Below are 20,370 nucleotides of genomic sequence, written 5' to 3' on the forward strand. Positions count from 1 at the left end.
TTCATGCATCTAACACATATGCAACAATATACACAGAGACATATCTATGAACACATAAATACGAGCCAAAACATCTCAGGGACCCGTGAAGATCCGACCCGTGAAGATCCGGGTTAGAATATTCATCTTCAGTAACCTATGCTTGCCGTAAGAGGCAGCAAACGGGATAGGGTGGTCAGGCATGCTGTCTTGGGCGATACATGCCAACAGTTCCCATTTGCGCGGATCGATGTACATGTTTTTCATCACTGGATTATATGGTCCAGCCTCGATTATTTACAGACCGCCATCATATACCGAGAATTTTTTTTTTTTTTTTTTTTTTTTTTTTTATTGGTTCATGTGATTACACATAGTACAAAACACAGGTACATATCGATGGATGATATACAGAAATCATATCAACATTTTGGTAATGGGCATATACAGGTTAATATAGGTGATTGGTAGGTATATAGGAAGATTCAAATTTATCCAAGTACTGCGAAAAGAGGGCCCCATTTATGACTGAAATGATCTATCTTATTAGTTTTTTGGCATATATGTTTCTCAACAAAGAATATTTCTTTTAGGGTTTTTGTAAATGAAGTCATATCAGGATGTATATTCTTAATACTGCATATGTAAATGTGTCTTTTGGCTGCAATGATGATATGGTTTAGTAATGTATTTCGGTGTAGAGTACCAAACCAAGCCATATGTTTTGTAAAGTGAAATGGATTAGGGAATGAATTGTTGAGCCAAATTTGTAATTTTCTCCAAAATGTTTGTGTCACTTGGCATTCCCAATACACATGACAAACAGTCTCATTTATATCCTTGCAGAAACAGCATATACTACTATCAACTTTCTTCATTTTAAGCAATTCTCTTTTAGTATAAATAGCACCTTGTAGAAATCTATACTGAAAATCTATGAGTTTTGTGTCTTGCAAACCTTTTCTGTATCCTGCTGTATAGCGAGAAAATTGCTCTCACTCACTTTATGATGCGATACGTGAGTGCTGCGTAAAACTAAACTCACTCACTCACATCTCAAGCCAGACGTATGATTATGAGATATATAACCGTATTCGTACATTCCATACGTGAACTGACAATTGACGGTGACAGTCTCTGTGATAACAGGCACTCCTGTAGTGTTGCAGCGAGCACCTGTTTGTCCACCAATGATAGACAGGTGAGCCATATAACACATGCAATAGCTGCACGACGTCGGAAACTTCCGGTCTTGAAGACACTGGTGCCTCTCTTCCCCTCCAATTTATTAAGTAAGGGCAGTTTTCTGGTAAATGGCAAATTGTACGTTTGACACATTGTACGTCACTGGCAATAATAGGTTGCAGATAACGTATTGAAGAACATCGTAGCCAAGTATGCTAGATTGCCCATACAACGTTATTGCGATTCAACATAACGCCCACAAAATATCGGAATGGGAACATACTCTCTCTCTCTCTTCTCTCTCTCTCTCTATCTATCTATCTACCCATCTCTCTCTCTCTCTCTCTCTCTGACCAAATCCAGTTATCACCGATTTATATTCAGGAAAAACCGTCAAACTGCAATAGAGTTGCAAAATGTGTTGTTCTGGTTTTCCCTAATTTGTATGTACCAACAGATTCAGCATCAGAGTGAATATTTAAAAACAACAAGTGGGGAGTTTCATAACTATCATCAATGCACATAAAGCCTTTTAGGTATTCACACCTCTTTGCACATGAGTGATAACCTTAACGACAGACAGATTACAGAAGATAAATCGCAGGGCCTCCGGGGCGCAAGTTATTGTATCTGCCCGGCAGTTTCAAACATCTGTGGGCCGTGTCGTCTTCAGTAAATTTTCTGTATTCTTTTTCAGATGTGGAATCACTCCCTTGTTTTTTCCCATTTATGAATGTTCGGGAATGATCGATGATCCGTCTTGTTACGATAACTTAGTTTCACATCCTGGCAATTGCGCATAGGTATATCTTTAACCAGATTTTAACAAATCTTAAACGTCTCTCTGTGCCAGAAGGTTTGCTCATTCATTGTGTAGACATTCAACTGTACACAGCGTAGTCTGCTTTGAGTTTTGTCAGTAGTTTGACAAAGATGGGCCTCCAGATTTCATTCAGGGCCTGTAGATTTTTAAAGCCTGCAGGCGGCAACAGGCCCTAATGGGCAACTGGGAAATTAAAATATTGCAAACACTGCTCCCGTCCTACCGATACCTCCCGCCACTCCTTTCCCCTGAGAAGATAAGTATCTGTTGTTGGATCCAACACTAAAACCAAGTGATGAACAGAAAATCCAATGATACCATAGAGCATTAAACTTATTATCTTGAAATTAAAAAAAGCGAACCTGAATACTAAATAACGTTAGAACAGATTTTGTGACTTGTAAGTATAGAAGCAACTTAAAAGTACATACCTTTTGTGTATCACAGTGGATGTGTGGAGGTGTTACCGTAATAAAAAATCCAATTAACAGTGGTGATCTTTTTCTCTTACCATTATTATATGTGCAGACATCTGTTTACAGCGCAGTATCCAACTGATTAAGTGGCTTTTGTGTACGTTAAATGAAGCGAAATGCGCTTTGTTGGAATGACATTCCAGTCTTCCAGCAGTAATGATAATGCGCTGTCAGATGATCAAACAGCTTCAAGTATTCCTCGACATACGATTGTTTAAATCAAGTTGCTTGCTCTTATTCCCACAGAAATATGTCAAGATATTTATATCAGTATCAAATACTAGTCAGAGGAAGTGGCAGTTGTGTCGTTGGATGACGGTTACCATTCCTTTATTTCCACTTTTATTTAAGTGTGTATTCTTACATACTTCTCCTTGTGCCAATGTCCCGAAAATTGTGGGTACAATATCACAACTTGATAATCTCCATATATCTCGACTGTAAGTGACTACTTACTTGATAGGAAGGTCAAGCCAAGCATGCTATGGAATAGTACATATGAGTATAACAGGTTAGTTTCTGTATTAAGTGCAATGCCAAGAGTTTAGTTCACATATTTGTCAAATTTAGTATCTGAAGCATGCTTACATCGACAAGTTTCTTAACAAATCTCGTGTCAAATGAATCTTTATGGAGGTCAAGGTCAAAATAACATAGTTCGGTTAAGCATTTGAGATAAAAACTGTCAGGAATACTGGCATAGATGGATCACATGAACTACAATGGGAATGTTTGTTCCAATCAAACATGTCGCGAGGAGCTTATAAAATATGAAGGTGTCCAGATAGCAATGCATCACCATACATTTTGTTAAGGGAACCATGCATTTACCATTACACCTTCTGGTAACTTTTTCACACGTTCCCCGTTTTAAGGGCATGTGTGCCTGTATCAGTTCCCCTTTTTAAGGGCTTTCGTGCCTGTATCAGTTCCTCGTTTTAAGGCCACGTGTGCTTGTATCAGTTCCCCGTTTTGAAGGACATGTGTGCCTGTATCAGCTCCCCGTTTTAAGAGCATGTGTGCTTGAGTCAGTTCCCCGTTTTAATGGCATGCATGCGTGTATCAGTTCCCCGTTTTAAGGGCATCCCGGTATCAGTTCCCCGTTTTAAGGGCATGTGTGCCTGTATCAGTTCCCCGTTTTAACAGCGTGTCAGTATTAGTTCCTCGTTTTAAGGGCATGTGTGCTTGTATCAGTTTTAAGATATTGAAATGTGGCAGCGTTCAGGTTTATGCCTGTATCAGTGAGGCTTGAATATAACATGATTTTCTATACGTATTTCCTTACACGCTGAACGCCATGCTGCTGGTAGGTCTATTTCTATATCTAAATGAATCTCTGTTTTTGGTTAAGGAGGCGAATCGATTATATCGATTGTTAGAAGACAGACGACAGAAGACAGAAGACAGAAGACAGGAGACAGAAGACAAGACAGGAGACAGAAGACAGAAGACAGAAGACAGAAGACAAGAGACAGGAGACAGGAGACAGAAGACAGAAGACAGGAGACAGAAGACAGAAGACAGAAGACAGGAGACAGAAGACAGACGACAGGAGACAGAAGACACAAGACAGGAGACACTGACGTATGCCTAACCGGTCTGTCTAGCACTATCCATAAAGCTCCATGACGGTATCTTCAACTGTCCTTTCAACCGGAAACATATTCCATCATCTCCAGCCTATTGTGCATATATTTCACAGCCCACTTTGACTGACAAAATATGTATGCCCTAAGCATTAAGATTTTCAAAGGACGTGTCATGTTCAGTTTGATTCGGGCTACATGTTATTTAAGCCCCAATAAACCATTCGAAAAGATTTATTAGTTCAGATGTGAAGGACATTTCCAAAGTTGGCGCATGGCTCAAAATGTGTTTACAATGCGCTCGTGTAATTAAGGAACACAGTTTTGTTTTATTCTAACAAAGTTGCTGATGCAGCATTATGCAATGACAGTCTCTTCCACTCATGGTGAGACTTAACCTCATAGCCAAATTGTAACACAGAAACATCTCAGAGTTTCTTCAACTAGCGATTTGAAACGTGAGGTTATGTGCTTCGCTTGCACTGTATCAAATGTTCATAGGTGTAGTATAATATGAATACAACATTTCATTAACGCTTTATTTCTAAGCTCAAATGTCACAAGAAAATATAAGCTGTTTGTTGGCAGATGTAAAACAGCCATGAACAACTCACAAATAAGGTGTTTTTGTTTTGTTTTCTTGGGTTTTTTATAAATGGATCATTAAAATCATAGATAGCAACAGGTGTTCGCGACTACCCGCCGTAGTACCTGTTACTCACACAATATGCTCTTCAGATGCTTGAGTGAGTTTAGTTTCATGTCATTTATAGCAATATTCTAGCACCATCACCTCGAGGGGACATCAGAAAGGGGTTCACACATGTGCCCAGATGAGGAATCGAACCCGGGCTTTCAGTGTGAACGGCGATCGCTTTAACCACTATGTTATCATTACTGCCCCCATTTGGCTGTTAGAGCGTCTGAAGCTCCATGATACCGCTCGTGTTGTACAGGGACAGCCTACACACACACCAGATTATCACATAAAGGAGCAGCACATGCCGTGACAGAGCATTTACTGTCTTCACTGACAACAACACGATAGGATATGTTGTGTTCCATAGTCTGCTGCATGTAGGAACAGTAAATCGATTACGGAATGTGCTCTGAAGTGTCATCCAGACGCTGCTATAGCAATTGACTTAACATGGCCTATAAATGTTTCCAATGTTCGAGACGTCTTGACATGAGTGGAAACGTGAACGCTCAGATTAACAGGAAGTTTATTCTTCGGTCGTTTCTCGGAAAACAGTCAGAATGAAGACTATTCCAGTATGGCAATACCAGAGCCCATGGTATCCAAATATGCAGGAATCCAAGATTCTGTCATCGTTGGTTACCCACTACTTCCAGCTTCTTCGGGTACCTCTATCAACAGATTGCAATAATGTTGTCTGAGTGAACTGTAGTCCCTCTGTCTTACTGAATCGCGTGGTTTGGTTTATTTTCATGAAGGTATTGCTGATAGTTGTGTTTATGGGTGAATTAGCTAATGTCCTCAGCTTGTGTGCCACCGTTTGTATACGTGGTACATGCGAACTGATAAGAGCTGATAAGAATGACGATGAACATTGTTATAGACACGGAGAGAGAGAGACAGGGGAGCGAGAGAGAGAGAGAGTATGTTCCCATTCCGATATTTTGTGGGCGTTATGTTGAAGCGCAATAACGTTCTATGGGCAATCTAGCATACTTGGCTACGATGTTCTTCAATATGTTATCTACAACCTATTATTGCCAGTGACGTTCAATGTGTCAAACGTACTATTTGCCATTTACCAGAAAACTGCCCTTACTTAATAAATTGGAGGGGAAGAGAGGCACCAGTGTCTTCAAGACCGGAAGTTTCCAACGTCATGCGGCTATTGTATGTGTTATATGGCTCACCTGTCTATCATTGGTGGACAAACAGGTGCTCGCTGCAACACTACAGGAGTGCCTGTCATCACAGAGACTGTCACCGTGAATTGTCAGTTCACGTATGGAATGTACGAATACGGTTATATATCTCATAATCATGAGAGAGAGAGAGAGAGAGAGAGAGAGAGAGAGAGAGAGAGAGAGAGTTAAAGGTATTACTCCTTAATTCTGTTAACTAAATACATGCTGCCCGGACATCTGTATCAATTTAACACCTGCACATTTGATATCAAGGGACTTAAGTCCGTACATGTGAAATGTTCACTGTATATACCGTGATACATTATTTGTCTAAATTTGGCCCCAGATGAAACGTTTTTTGTGTTAATTCATCCTAAGGGTCGTGTTTTCCCTTTTGTGCTATATATGACTGAACTAAAAACACCCACACATGTAATATTTTACGTTTGAGTGCAACTTCATTCTACCTGAACTGCCATGATTAAATGTACACTCTGCGTAAACTGACATTCGAGCGGCAAAGAAGCTCACTTAAGGCCCGATTAATTATGGCGCGTATTGTCAGTTTGAGAATATAAATGATTCGTAGAGGCTGTACATTAGTAACATCGACTCTTACAAACAGTTGAACAAGTGGTATATTTATGCAACCTAACCAAGTCGAAAATGCATTGGACTGCGTGTGGCAACATAAACAAACATTCTTATCCCATTTTCAGTGACATATGCCGGGTTCTGTAATAACTCCTTTCTGATGGCATTTTTCTTTTCTTTCTTTCTAATCGTAAGCAGTAGAAATATTAATGTTTACGGTTCCTGACCATGTTCTTCTCATATCAGAATAGGTACTTGCAACAGTGTTCGGTGGTGTCATTGCTTAACCCTTAACGACCCGGGTTAGATTGATTTTCTGTAACCTATGCTTGTGTTCTAAAGCTTCATTCGTAGGAGGGCGATCTTTAAGATTTAGCTTTTCGCACGAAGGCAAAACACTGTGCTCTTTGATGTTTAGTAATGTGTTTGTAAGGCTTTAGAGGGGGATTTGTGTAATTTGTACTAATTTCTACTTGAACACGGTTCCTGAGTTATTCATGCTGATACCGATTTCGGTAACAGTTTTCGCCGAACTCATTTTTAACTGATTGTTTATTATAAGAAATGTGAATTCGTATCAATTGCATAATTCAACAGCAAGTACATCGGTATGCAATTTGTTACTTATAGCTGCTTTTAATGTACGTATATATGCCACATTCTTTGTCTGGTCACTTACAAGGCTGAAATATAAGTTGGGTGCTGCTAAGCTTCAACGATGTACCAGGAATATTGCTGAGTGCGGCGTAAAACTAAACTCATCCACTTATGGTACCTTCACAAACACATCAAATGTGGCTGGGCACACTGTGTGGTGGTTCGTTCACTCCATACACCTGAACTGTCCTGTCGTGACTATTACAAGTCATACATTAACATTAGGTATAAATTATAGACTGAAAAGTCTGTCAGGTTAGAATTTTCATCTTCAGTAACCAATGCTTGTCGTAAGAGGCGACTAATGGAATCGGGTGGTCAGGCTTGCTGACTTGGTTGACACATGTTATCGGTTCCCAATTCCGCAGATCGATGCTCATGTTGTTGATCACTGGATTGTCTGGTCCAGACTCGAGTATTTACAGACCGCCGCCATATAGCTGTAATATTGCTGAGTGCGGCGTAAAACTAAACTCACTCACTCCCTCATTACTTTAAGAACACGACTTTGCTCGTTCTCAGCAATATTTCAGCTGTATGACGAATCGAATGTTCTTTACCAGATAATCCAGTGATGGAAATCATGAAGATTTATCTAGTCACGTGAGGGAAAAACACCCAATCCAGTTAGTCGCCTCTCACAGCAAGAATCGTTACCACATCAGACTTGAATCTTCACTTGGGATTTCAGTAAAAAATTCTATGAAGTTTGCTACAAAAAAGAAATAGTTTGATACGTTCGCAGTTCCGTTTTAAACCAATCATTAATCAAGCACCACCCACGTTTTGATACAAGCAAGTCTTTATCTACATGTTGTTGTATCATGTTTTGCAAACTAACAGCGACAAGGTCAAATGTCTGTCTAAGTTGATACTTTCAAATCATGAGACACTATCGCAGACATGTAACGCATCAAGATATTCATGGACCAGATATACTTTGTTCAAATTACATACGCTTTAATGCATGGGTGACATTATCAGGTTTGGTAATAAAAGTCTTTATTAAGTGAATATATTAAAAGTGATGCCGTCTCCCAGCTGCTATTGTCTGTCAGTGGGCGAAAGTGGGCGTAGATTTGGGTCGAATTTCTTTTGTCAAGTGACCATGTTTTAGCATATATAATGCTTCCTAAACAATCGTCGTGGTGATCTGTTGTCCATAGCAGTCTTTCAGAATGGCCGGTTGCACTGAGGTAAGATCCAAATAACTTTCATGATTGGTATGTCAGATAAAAGTTCTATATATTCTTTTATGCAATACTCAAACGGTAATATGTATCAGAGTTTGTCAGATTGTGTTATGTATTACTATGTGTTATGTTTTAGCTATTACTATGTGCTATGTTTTAGCTATTACTATGTGCTATGTTTTAGCTATTACTATGTGCTATGTTTTAGCTATTACTATGTGCTATGTTTTAGCTATTGCTATGTGCTATGGTTTAGCTATTACTATGTGCTATGGTTTAGCTATTACATAGTAGTTTGGCAACACTTTTACTATAAGACAAAAGCTATCATTCCAGGTTCTGATTTCACACACAAGAACACACTGTGTATGTGTAGCACATAATTGGAAGCGGTTATGTTAATCCTCGTTTTTGATCGTAATAAACGTGAATGTGCCACGATTCCTGTTAAGTCACACAAATGGATCATGTATGGTGCAAATGATCTTAACGTTTCCCCTCCGTTATCTCTTGACACCGTGTAACACAATGTGTAATGTGCGATACAATAATACAAGTCTGTAGGTGATCACAAAACCCCACCGAGTCCATATGTGGCTCAAAATATGTATGAATATATGATGTTTTTTGTTTGGTTGGTTTTTTTCCTTGTTGAAGGGGTTTAAGGTAACCCTTCACCGATCGACCGTTGCCTGGATGAACGTTTCAAAGAGTTCTGCTTCTGGTGGAAAAAGACCAAAAATATCACTGTTAATAAAAAATGACCTTCCAGCCTATCTAGAAAGATATTTTCTGACTACAATTGCAATGCAGATTTATCGGTGATGTGGTAAGACCTTCGCCTCTGAACATGAAACACGCCTAGTTGTATTTGTTCACTAGTGTCCACATCTGTCGTAGTAGGTGTAATGTTAGATTCATTGCAATTGGTAACGATTGGGCTTATGTTGCTGCTAAAGCAGCACTCAACAGATCTGGTACACCACTTCTGATACACCTTACCGAAACATGTGATTTCAAACCTGTTATTAGAAGTTACATCCAGGATCGAATGCAAAAGATGTGGGACACTCAGGTTGGCATTAATAACTTACATGCAGTAAAACCAACTGCTGGTGGTACGTAGTTGGGATTTCAAACCAGATTTTGAAGACATTGTTTTCAGACGTTGGTGCATTGTCCAAAGTAGATATGGCAATATACAGAAAGGTGTCACTGACAGGTAGTATATGATTATTGTTCGTTGCTGTGCCTCGATATTACTGACCGTCATCCCCAGTTTCAACTCCCATCACCATCCCCAAGAGGGTACGTCATTCAAAACACTTTCATATATACAAATGCTTAATCGTGGAATACGTGTTATTTCAATACATTATTAAATGTGTCTAAATCGATAGTGTCTGAAAGGATCCATGCAGAAAGCAGAACTAATGTAAGTCCCTATGGTAGCCCGTTTCCTGTTGTGTTGGTCTGTATAGTAATGATTTAAGTTTCAATGTATGTGATGGTCTAGTTCGCTTACTGCCCTTTGTCGATTGACGTTTTAGTCTAAACTTTATCCGTAATATATAGCTAGGAATAGTCACGATAGGTCGGAAATATTACCGACGTGACTTTAAATTTTAACTCACTTATCCATTCGTCATATGTGTATTGTGTGAATGAACCATCAAGCGGTGTAGCATATTCCCTGCTGAACCTCATTTGAAACGTTGCTGAAGGTACCATAAGTACGTTAATTTAATTTTACACCGCACTCAGCAATATTCCAGCTATATGCCGACTGTCTGTAAGTGATCGAGTCTGGACCAGACAATCCAGTGATCAACACTATGCATCTGGGAACCGATGACATATGTCAACCAAGTCAGCGAACCTGACCACAGATCCTGTTAGACGCCTCTTACGACAAGCACTCGACCTGCACATTCAGCACACGATGATATATGCCAGTGAGTGAGTGAGTTTAGTTTTACGCCGCTCTCAGCAATATTCAAGCTATATGGCGGCGGTCTGTAAATAATCGCGTCTGGACCAGACAATCCACTGGCCAACAACATGAGCATCGATCTGCGCAATTGGGAACCGATGACATGTGTCAACCAAGTCAGCGAGCCTGACCACCCGATCCCGTTAGTCTCCTCTTACGACAAGCATGGTTTGCTGAAGGCCTATTCTACCCCGGGACCTTCAGGGGTCGATGTCAACCAAACCCAAACCCCTTCACCTCTTACGACAGGCATGAGTTACTGAAGATCAATTCTAACCCGGATCTTTATGGTTCCATTTATGAATTGAAGCTTAGCTGCACACAACCTATATTTCGATCTCTTAAGTAAACAGTCAAAGAGTGTGATACATACAGTGTATACATACAACACAAAGTAGTAATAAGTAACAATTTGCATGTCGATGTACTTGCACACTTGGTACTAATCACCACCAGAGGCCCACCAGATTCTGAAACATAATATTTACAGAGTCATAATGTGCCAATTTAGTATTTTTGATACTGGGATAAACAAATATGAGATACGAAACTTCCAGTGGGTTCGTTTTTCGTGTTTTCGATTTTCGTTATTTGCTTGTGAACAAAGAAAACAATTCTTACAATAACAATATTGGGAGTAGTTTTAATGTGCCTTTTCCAGGGTAGATATCCTGCTCAAAGCACACAATCTGATCCTTATTACTGCGGACAATCCTCGCTGCTTGTTGGTCGGTGGAAGGTAAATAGTCTCACGACTTATTTCACAGGATACCCACTTTCTGCTGGGTGAACAGAGGCAATTTTGAACACTCTCACTTGCCTTAGGTGAAGCCACATGTATCACATGTGCTTAGTTGTGGGGGAGGACCGAAGCCCAAGGAACCCCCAGGAGCCAAGATGTCACACGGTCACCTATCCAAGGCTCTTATTCAGTCGCTGTATGTTATCGACAACAGATCCCGCCAATGAGTGTAGTACAAACTGAGCTTACATAAAACGGGATTTACGCAAGTTGACAACGTGTGTTGCATTAATACCAAATTTTGATGAAAGTTCTATTTCGACAAGTTTGATCAAATAATTTGGCCAGTATGTTAACTGTGGCTGAAATCTTACCAAAATCATGCATCAATATTATATACTCTCAAGATACTCACTTGTGTTGAAAGAAATCTCCAAAGAATTGTGCTCTTGCCGATAAAGTGTCCGAATTCTTGACCAAAATGCTTACTAATCAGATCAAAACTGGCTTTAGGATTTTTCTCTTTGTATCTACAAATTTCTCTTTTTTGTGCGGCAGTAATTTCACATCGTTTACGCTTAGGGGCGGGACTTGCCATTGTGACTGACAGGTGACAAGTGCAGCTGACCTCATTTTGTCTCGATCGGTATTTTATACAGCAAGGAAAGATGACAGGTATTACTCTAACTAAACAAAAGTGAAACCTATTAACTGATTAAAATCACAAACTAATGACATGCTCAACTCAGAGGTGTCACCTCAGTTAACAAATACAATTGAAGTCAGCCAATGTCGACCAGCGCTAATCACAGACACGCACGAGGTAAGACTATTATCCGAACCTTTTTGATGTACCGCCGGATTAATGAAGCAAAACCATGTGTAATTAGCCAATCTGTTACCGCTAATTAACGTTCGGATACGGAGACTGAAGCATCGGATTAATGAATCAACAGGTAATGAGTTTATATAGTAAACAAGATTGGTTACAGCCAGCTACTGTTCGGATATCGCGGGAATCGGATTGTCGGGGTCCGGACTAACGCGGCCTGACTGTATATACATTGGTCTTTTGTACAGGATTCAAAAATCACTTCGAGGAAAGATGTTTTATTGTGTTCAGGAAATTTGTCACCAAATCTCTATAATAAAAAGGAACCATTATCCCCAAAAGAACCTAAATGATTTGGGCATTTTTAAATTCATAAATATTAATTCTGACTTCATTGAATTATTACCATGTAGTTTCTCATATTATATTCCTGAAAAATTTGCTTGTTATCATTTCAGCATTGTTACAGAGCCAGATTATGTCAAACGCTGCACACTACTAAACGCAGGGACGCTAGGTACTGCTACGTCGGTATCTTCAGATGGTTTAGGGCAGTGTGTTAGCACGGAGAGCTTACTGATAATCTAACATTTCAGGGAGGATTGCTAAACTCGAAAGAAGGGATTGATTAAGCTATTAACGATTACCAACAAGTGAATCTGAAACACAGGAGACGAACGAAATCACCACGTCTTATCACAGTTGCATGAAGACTGTGCGTCCAGTAACTGCATGATAAGGGAAATGTCTTTAACCTTCTAATAACCACTTTTCCTTTTATGTCGTTTTATTCCAGCAGCATCTGTCTTTGGAGTCTACATTTTTCACCTTTTGAGGTGCAAACTCTCTCTGAAATGTTTACGAAGAGGGTCATGTAACTCCTCTTCAAAAGCTTTCTTCAAAAGCTTATTTCTAAACTAAAAGTCCCAGTAAAGTTTCAAAAGCGCTTTATGGAACACACGTGGAAAACGTCACGGCCAATTGACCCATTAGTGCAAAGACAATGTCCAGTGCAATTCTCAAAACTGACCTGAGTTATGTGTTGTTGGGTGAACAATTGCCTTGTCCTTGCATGTGTTTGTGATCAGTTTCACTTGTGTGCAAAATACGCTCACCTTTTCGAGAACACCAGTTAAACCCCCCTGAGTGAAATTTATAATTTAAAACATGAATGCCACTGAATTATATTAAGAGATTTATGAAAAAACTAAAGGGTTATGTATCTAAATTGAGTGGCATTGCTTAAACAGCCACATATATTGAGAACCATCTACTAAAAAGGACTACTATCACCATTAATCATATGAGTTATCTCAGATGAATAGTGCTTAACCTTTTTTTGGAATGCATTGTTAAGGCATAAATGGATATAGAATGAACGTTGATGATCGCTTGGCTGCATATCACAATGGACGAGTTAACGTTTCTACATTAATATACACTACCACTCACCAGAGCATGAGTCCGTTTCCTTAATTTATCCAGTGATACGAGTGAAACCTTGATCTTTGGCGCTTGATACAATACATTTGTGGAGAACGATAAAAAAAGGTATCGCCTTTCAGTGTGTCAAGCCTAGGTAGCGGAAACAATAACTCGTACCTGCGCTCTATCAGTCCTGCTATATCGTGAGAGTGGGAAAAGTTCAAGTCACTACATCAGCTATGTTACTACATAGTGTATGACAAACTGTTTTCCAACTAGTAGATGAAACAAATATCTGAATGTTAGACAACGATACAAATATAACGAAAATGCCAGTAAGAAAGGTATATGTCTCACCAACCAACAGTGTTGTTCCAAGATGTTCCCAGATAGGAGAACATATATTCAGACAAGGTTGTCTTAAATGTTCCCCTGAAGAAAAACAAGAACATACAGCGTGATTTTAGTCACTGATGGGCTAGGTTTGCAAATTCCTCCTGATGTCTGCAATAGTCACGGGTTCATGACATTGTGGTCACTGCACACACATTGTGTATTTATATGCTCCAAAGGTGTCTCTTTAAAGCTGATTTATGAAAAAGATGCATATCTGTATGAACTATGTTCTTATCATCCCAAGAAAGACATTTCCTTTGGTGACTTTTCACTAGTGTTGGGACTTGGGTGAAATCTCACAAATATTGATATCGACAACAATTGGTTAGAGTCAATTTTCATCTGAGTCATCTGTTCAGGTTGTTGATGCATGTGAGTACTAAAAGAAAAGAAAATGTGATGTTCTGTTGTTTTGTTACATTTAGAAACGACTTGTCGCATCTTACGACAAGCAGAGTCGGCTTTTATGGCAAACACAGGTTGCTGAAGGCCTATTCTACCCCGGACCTTCTTCTTCTTCCACCACAAGCATTTTAAACACTAAAATAAAATAGTAGTTTGCTTATGAGATAATGAGATCGATTGCAACACTAAATATCACTGTTGTTGTTTCCATTTGCAGCCACAGGTGTGCATCATCTTGCTAATACTTGGAACGTCGGCACTCCCAGTAAACAACACCGCCCAGCATGCACCCAGTGTCAACGTAGGGGATTATTATGATGAAGATGATCTCCAGGTGGTTTCGAAACGGACATTGATACAAGGACACTATTCATCACAGTCTTCCATGCCTTGGCACTGTGCTCAGCAAGATGGGTGGAGAATACTAGGAGAACAGTTTTTCCCCAGCAGAATTCGGGAAATTGAATGCATCTCTTCTACGTGCTTGTTCAGTCACTACAACTGCAGCACTGTCACCTACAGCGCCCTTGTCCTCAGCATGTGCAGACGGTCTTACTGCAATGACCATAGAGTACCCCATCCGCTACGTTCATCGTGGGAATTCACAAATATCCTTGTCCAAGTTGGTTGCAAGTGTACCATATGAGTTCGGTTCAGGCGGAGCCTGATATCTTGCATATCAGCTACATTTGGTAGTGGAGGCTTCTAGAGAATTCGTATATGTTCGGCGTATAAGTTCCTCAGACAAGAAAAGTATTTATATAAAATATATAATCTGTATCAAACGACGTTGCTGACGATGTATTAATAGAAGACGAAAATAATCATGAAATGTGTAACTTAATTGATATATTATGTATATTTGATGTATTTTCGTACAATACATTTTCACGTACATTGAAGCATTTTGGTATTATTCTTCCTGAAATCTATTTTTTAATCGGATATACAAGTCCTTACATAATTAGTAGTCATCATGTTCAGTGTATTTCTTGAGCTATGCCACAAATATAATGTTTTGCCCTGCCGATTTTGTGGTAAGAACAAAGATATGAGGACGGATAACATGAATAATGGGATGTGACTTAGGTTTACTTTCGACTGCATATTATCCACAAATTATGTTAATACTGAGAGGGTTATTCCAACTTTGGTACTGCTGCTGTAAGACTAACTTCCGTCATGAACACAACTATTGTATCTCTTGTGACATCATGGAAGAAGAGCTAGGATTGTCTCACCGTAAATTAATGACCACATATATTATTATTCTCTTAAACTATGTCGAGCTTTCTCAGACCTTGCGAATATATATTGGTTTCCCCTTCTCCGTAATTATTGTTTTATTTTCAGCAGGAATGCGTTCCCCTTTGAGGTGAAGCCAAGACCAGTAGGGAGCATTACGAACCAAGACACTGAAATATTATTAGTATTATCAGGTGTACGTTAACGGGATTAATGATTTGGAAATTTATGTCTTATGGAAAATCCATTATTTTACTGGCTACATGTTTTAGTCTACCAAGACCAAAAGTAATCAAATAAAGTGATCTATATTTTTGTGTTGGTTTTTTTGTTATTTCTGGTTTGCAGTGTCTAGATATTGGACGTGGGTATTTCGTTCAGGCGATTATGTTATTTGTTATAAATGAAGTCGGAGGTCCTGACTTAGGCATAAAATAACCTTCAAATGCCCTGACGTATCATATTAGTTCTCTGGATTTTTCTTTCCTTTGATCTCCTCCTGGATATGATACACTATTTTGGAATTAATCCAGGCAAAACAGAAAAATGTTCCCTTTTTAATAGTTACTCTATCGCACTGCGTCTGATTACACCACACTGCAGTATCTAATTTCGGGGATAACTAGCTGCAACATCTACACTAGATCTTGGAAGTTAGTTGTCTCGATGACACCATGCGTATGGCTTCTCCCGAAGTTAAACAAGTAATTGCGGCCATCAGATCTACTTGTTTATTCGTACAATTCAAAGCGTACACCTGACTCTACAAAGCTATAAAACTCTGAAAAGTATGAAGTTACAAGATGACAGGGAAGCAAACTGCTTTAAAACTGAAATAATCAGATTCGGTTTTTTTTATTAAGAGAAATACTTATAATAACCCCCTGAAAACTGATGATAAGGACTCCCGTAAAGGAGGACAGGTCTTAATACTGTAAAGTAAATAACTTTGACATTATATGATCAATTAGGTACCAACATAAAGCACCAAGAACAATATGAACGTCGGTCAAAGTGGTAAACGGGGTGCAAGCGTGACATCTGATAACCGAGGTCTGCATATTTACCTTGTTTATCACGAACCTTGTCGATCAAAGAAAATAGAAAGTTCATGATATAAATATGGTTTTGTTTTATAAAATTTTGAAAACAATCTTTAAAAAGGTCTGGCATGTTGGCGAAGAAATCTAAGACTGTTCAATTTGCTTTTCTCCATGACGCCCGTACCGTGGGACTTTGAATCAAAACCACAAGCATACATAACATCAGATCCTAGAGCCGGAACATATTCATGTCAGTCCATTTATTCGATAATATCAAGTTTGTTGGCTTGGATACGTCTGTGGCACGTCTGATTATGTCGACATATTCCTGATAAAGTTGAAATTGCCATGTTCCGTCTACATATTCTGAGCCGTACAGTACAGTCTTCTCAAAGCGCTGCACCTAAAGTGTGTTCAGCGGTCGTTCACAGAGTCCATCATGATTTGGCACTTGGCATGATTTCACACTTTCTTTTCTACTGTCCACTTGTGCAGACCATTGACAAAACACATTCACGTTGGCACTCTGCCCAGCACCATTGGTTCTTTGTAGACAACTGTGAAATGCCTTGTTTCCATCATATAATTTAGGATGCTTCACAAGAGGATCATCAGACAATTACAGTACAACCAGCAAGACCAGAGGGCAGGCACAACAAAAGTAGTGGTTGCTTTGACTTTGTTACGATCGTTAATTCATAAACTTAAGATTTTCTTAAGCCTACATTCATATTCTGCCACACGTTTGTCAGTTACGTAGGCAGTCTGGAATTTTTAGTTCATTAGAACACATCAAAATACAAAAATTAGAAAAAAGGTCTTAAACAAGCCACTGTAGAAACGTGCAGAAGTTTAGGATACATATATTTTTGGTACTATGAAGTAAACAGCGTTGATTACTTGCCGAAACATTATCGATTGGGCTACACCGTGAAACGTACAGATACTGTTGGAATGGATGGCTGAAAATCAGTGGCACCCAGCACGATGTGCACGACAAACCTGAATGTGAGAAAGGAAATGTAACAGGAATCTGAAAATGTATATTTTAAATGTAACAATATCACAAGGTGTTTTTCAAACAATATTTCGTTTGAAACAAAAATGTTGCCAGTTCACGCCTCCAGTGCTGGTTACATGTACGAGAACGGTAAAAATTGATTTTTAAAAATGTCAGTAGTGGCACTGTGACTACAATGGTGGTAATACTTCTGACATTATTTTATCATACCGTCTTTCGCTGCATTTTGAAAAGGACGCCTCATTCGAGACAAAATAAAAAACTGCAGTTGATGTTTCACATTATACTGGATTGATCAGATATTTCTGCTCATTGACTGAAGCCGTCGAGTTTCAACCACAGGTACCGGTCATATAGTAGCATTTATCATTGGCGTTTTTACCGAGTAAAACTGATATATTTCTTAAACGTTTGTGCGTGCGTGCGTGTGAGTGAGTGAGTGTATTTATGTGTGTGCGCGTGTGTGTTACGCGCGCGCACACACAGCAGTTGCAAGAAAAGTTAACGTATCGTTTTTAGTTTGGTTTACGTCTGGTTTAGGCCCGATTATTTTCATGTAACATTCTATTTCAATAAATTGAAGACAATCTCAGCTGTCATTATTTCCATGTGACAGTGAAAAGAATACAATTTTTTGCTCAAATACCTTATAAAATATCTTCAAGGGATTTTGTCCTCGTTCCATTTTTTCAGTGGGGAGATTTCACTTATGAGGATACCATCTGAGTAAAGTCGTTTAGCATAATATTGGTAATACTAAATGTGAAAAATAATTATATATCTGAAGTCTTCAAGGGACTTGAAAGATATCCTGGGTAAATGAAAACAAATAAGTTATGAATGTAAGTACACTGATAAGAACATTTTGCCATTAATCGTTACTCTAGTCAAAATGAGTTGCCGTGTTTGTGCTGTTTGATATGCCATCATCACTGGTTGTCTGTTGCCGTCGTATGATTATTCAATTTCTGATTTAACAATTTACAATACATTTATTGACGTCTTGATTGTATCGCAGCTATGCGTTCTTTAACTTGACAGGCTATTTGACATTTGCGGATGTAATGTCCAAAATATCTCGGTACATGATTTGAAGTGTCTCAGTTACAATGGGCAATTAATTCCTTCGTAATCTTATTCATCTTTGTAGATTGACATATAAAACCATCGCCATTTTATATATTTAAAGAACGACATGGGGTTGTGCACATGCAATGGTGCCAGTCAGATTTCTTTCTGTCTGTATATTTGACAGTGAATGTTGCAGCTGAGGCATTTGCATGTTTTCTTGTATCTGGGAGGTCGGATTGTTTGCTATTGAGTTTTGTCGTATATCACTTGGAACAAGCGGGATTCACACGTATACAGTATTCTTCTTTGAGTGGCATATTTAGAAGTTGGTGAATCAAATTTGGAGACACTTCATGGATGAATGAGTTTTTATTCATGTGATGGGACGTTCCGATACAGTGTGTGTGTTGTTATCTGAGTGTGACTACGTTTGACAAGAATCTGTATTGAAATGTCGCATTACCTGAATAATGAAGTTGTTCATTAATATAGTTTCTCCGAATCTTATATAAGATTCCATGAAAGAATTCTTTTGAGTAAATTCATTTCATAATCCATAACTGTGTTCCACTTGTGAAAACCAAGGCTATTTGGTATGGAATCCGAGAATGGACATTGTCGCGTTGTCGCATTGTCGCGTTGTCGCCCTCTCAAAAACAAGCAAAATGAGGCGAAAATTAACCAAAGCGCGACAATGCGACAACGCGACATTTCGGCCATTTGTCGCATTGTCGCGTTTCGAATAGCACTTTTCGTCGGGAAGATGCTTTGCTCTTGAATCTGGTACAAACCTGACCAAAACCAAAACATCACATGTGATGCATGATACCGTCGTGTCGTGGTCCGGCCGTTGGGGAAGTTAACGACCGTTCTTAGGAATGGTTCTCCTTTGTAGTGCATTTGCAGTTGGGCCTCTGCGACACTGTCATGTACTGTTTCGAGGCAGGAACATACTGCTAAAAACAAGGTGGCCCTGAAAGGGTATACCTAGCTGAATGAATCAACGTGATCTTGGCCTTCAAATGTCATATGCGTCTATGGATCCTTTCAGTAAGTTCCATCCCCCAAATCAAGGTGTCATGTCCTTTTAGGGTGGACAATTGAAGTGCGTGTGTATGTGTTTGTATGTGTGTAGCAGAACAGGAAGGATGCGCGGAAAATATCGCGAACAGCTAGAATCATCACTGACCGATAGTGAGGAATAAACACCTGACTCTCACATAGTCTCACAGTCGCATTCTGCCTTCACCAGAAGTTTAATATGATTACAGAAATGGCATTGGCCTTTAACTATAACATTTTCGAAATGTGAATTCCTCATATTTCACGTTCATTTGTCCATTTTCAGAATGAAGTTTCGATTACAATGTAGCTGTAGGTTAATAGATCAAACACTTACAAAAGATAAGAGATTGTTGGTCGTGGTATTTTTGCCAGGATTGTTGTTGCATCGATAAAGCTTCACAATGAATACTGAATTTCAATGAAAATAGTCTCATTATCCACCGAACACAAATGAGTTAACAAAAATGCCACACTTTTTTCACAATAACAACATATCAGTGATAACAGGCATCTCAAAGTGTTCTATATAACGGAAACGTGTTCACGAGTTGCTTCAACAATTACGTTTATTAATTTAAATCATTTGCAATCTTAACTTGTTCTTTGCAAAACAAAACATACAATGATCGTAATTTCAGAAATTTCCTCGCAGAAGTATGCATCGTGCTTCCTTTCATCACAATATGGATTTACCACAAATGGCAAATATATCTAATTAGAGCTAAATACCTTCTCAAAAGAGAAACAAAGGTGGA

The 20,370-nt window shown here is 39.0% G+C and overlaps 1 protein-coding gene across 1 annotated transcript in view; it reads left to right on the forward strand.

The window, feature by feature from the left end:
- LOC137278901 (eukaryotic translation initiation factor 3 subunit A-like) overlaps positions 1–4,057 on the forward strand; it is a 34,687-nt gene extending 30,630 nt beyond the window's left edge. The window contains exon 3 of the mRNA XM_067811401.1: positions 3,815–4,057. Within this exon, the coding sequence (XP_067667502.1) occupies positions 3,815–4,057 (243 nt within the window). The remainder of the gene's footprint in view (positions 1–3,814) is intronic.
- The last annotated feature ends 16,313 nt before the right edge of the window (positions 4,058–20,370 follow it).

The sequence above is a fragment of the Haliotis asinina genome, chromosome 3 (genome assembly GCF_037392515.1).
Source record: "Haliotis asinina isolate JCU_RB_2024 chromosome 3, JCU_Hal_asi_v2, whole genome shotgun sequence".
Lineage (NCBI taxonomy): Eukaryota > Metazoa > Mollusca > Gastropoda > Lepetellida > Haliotidae > Haliotis > Haliotis asinina.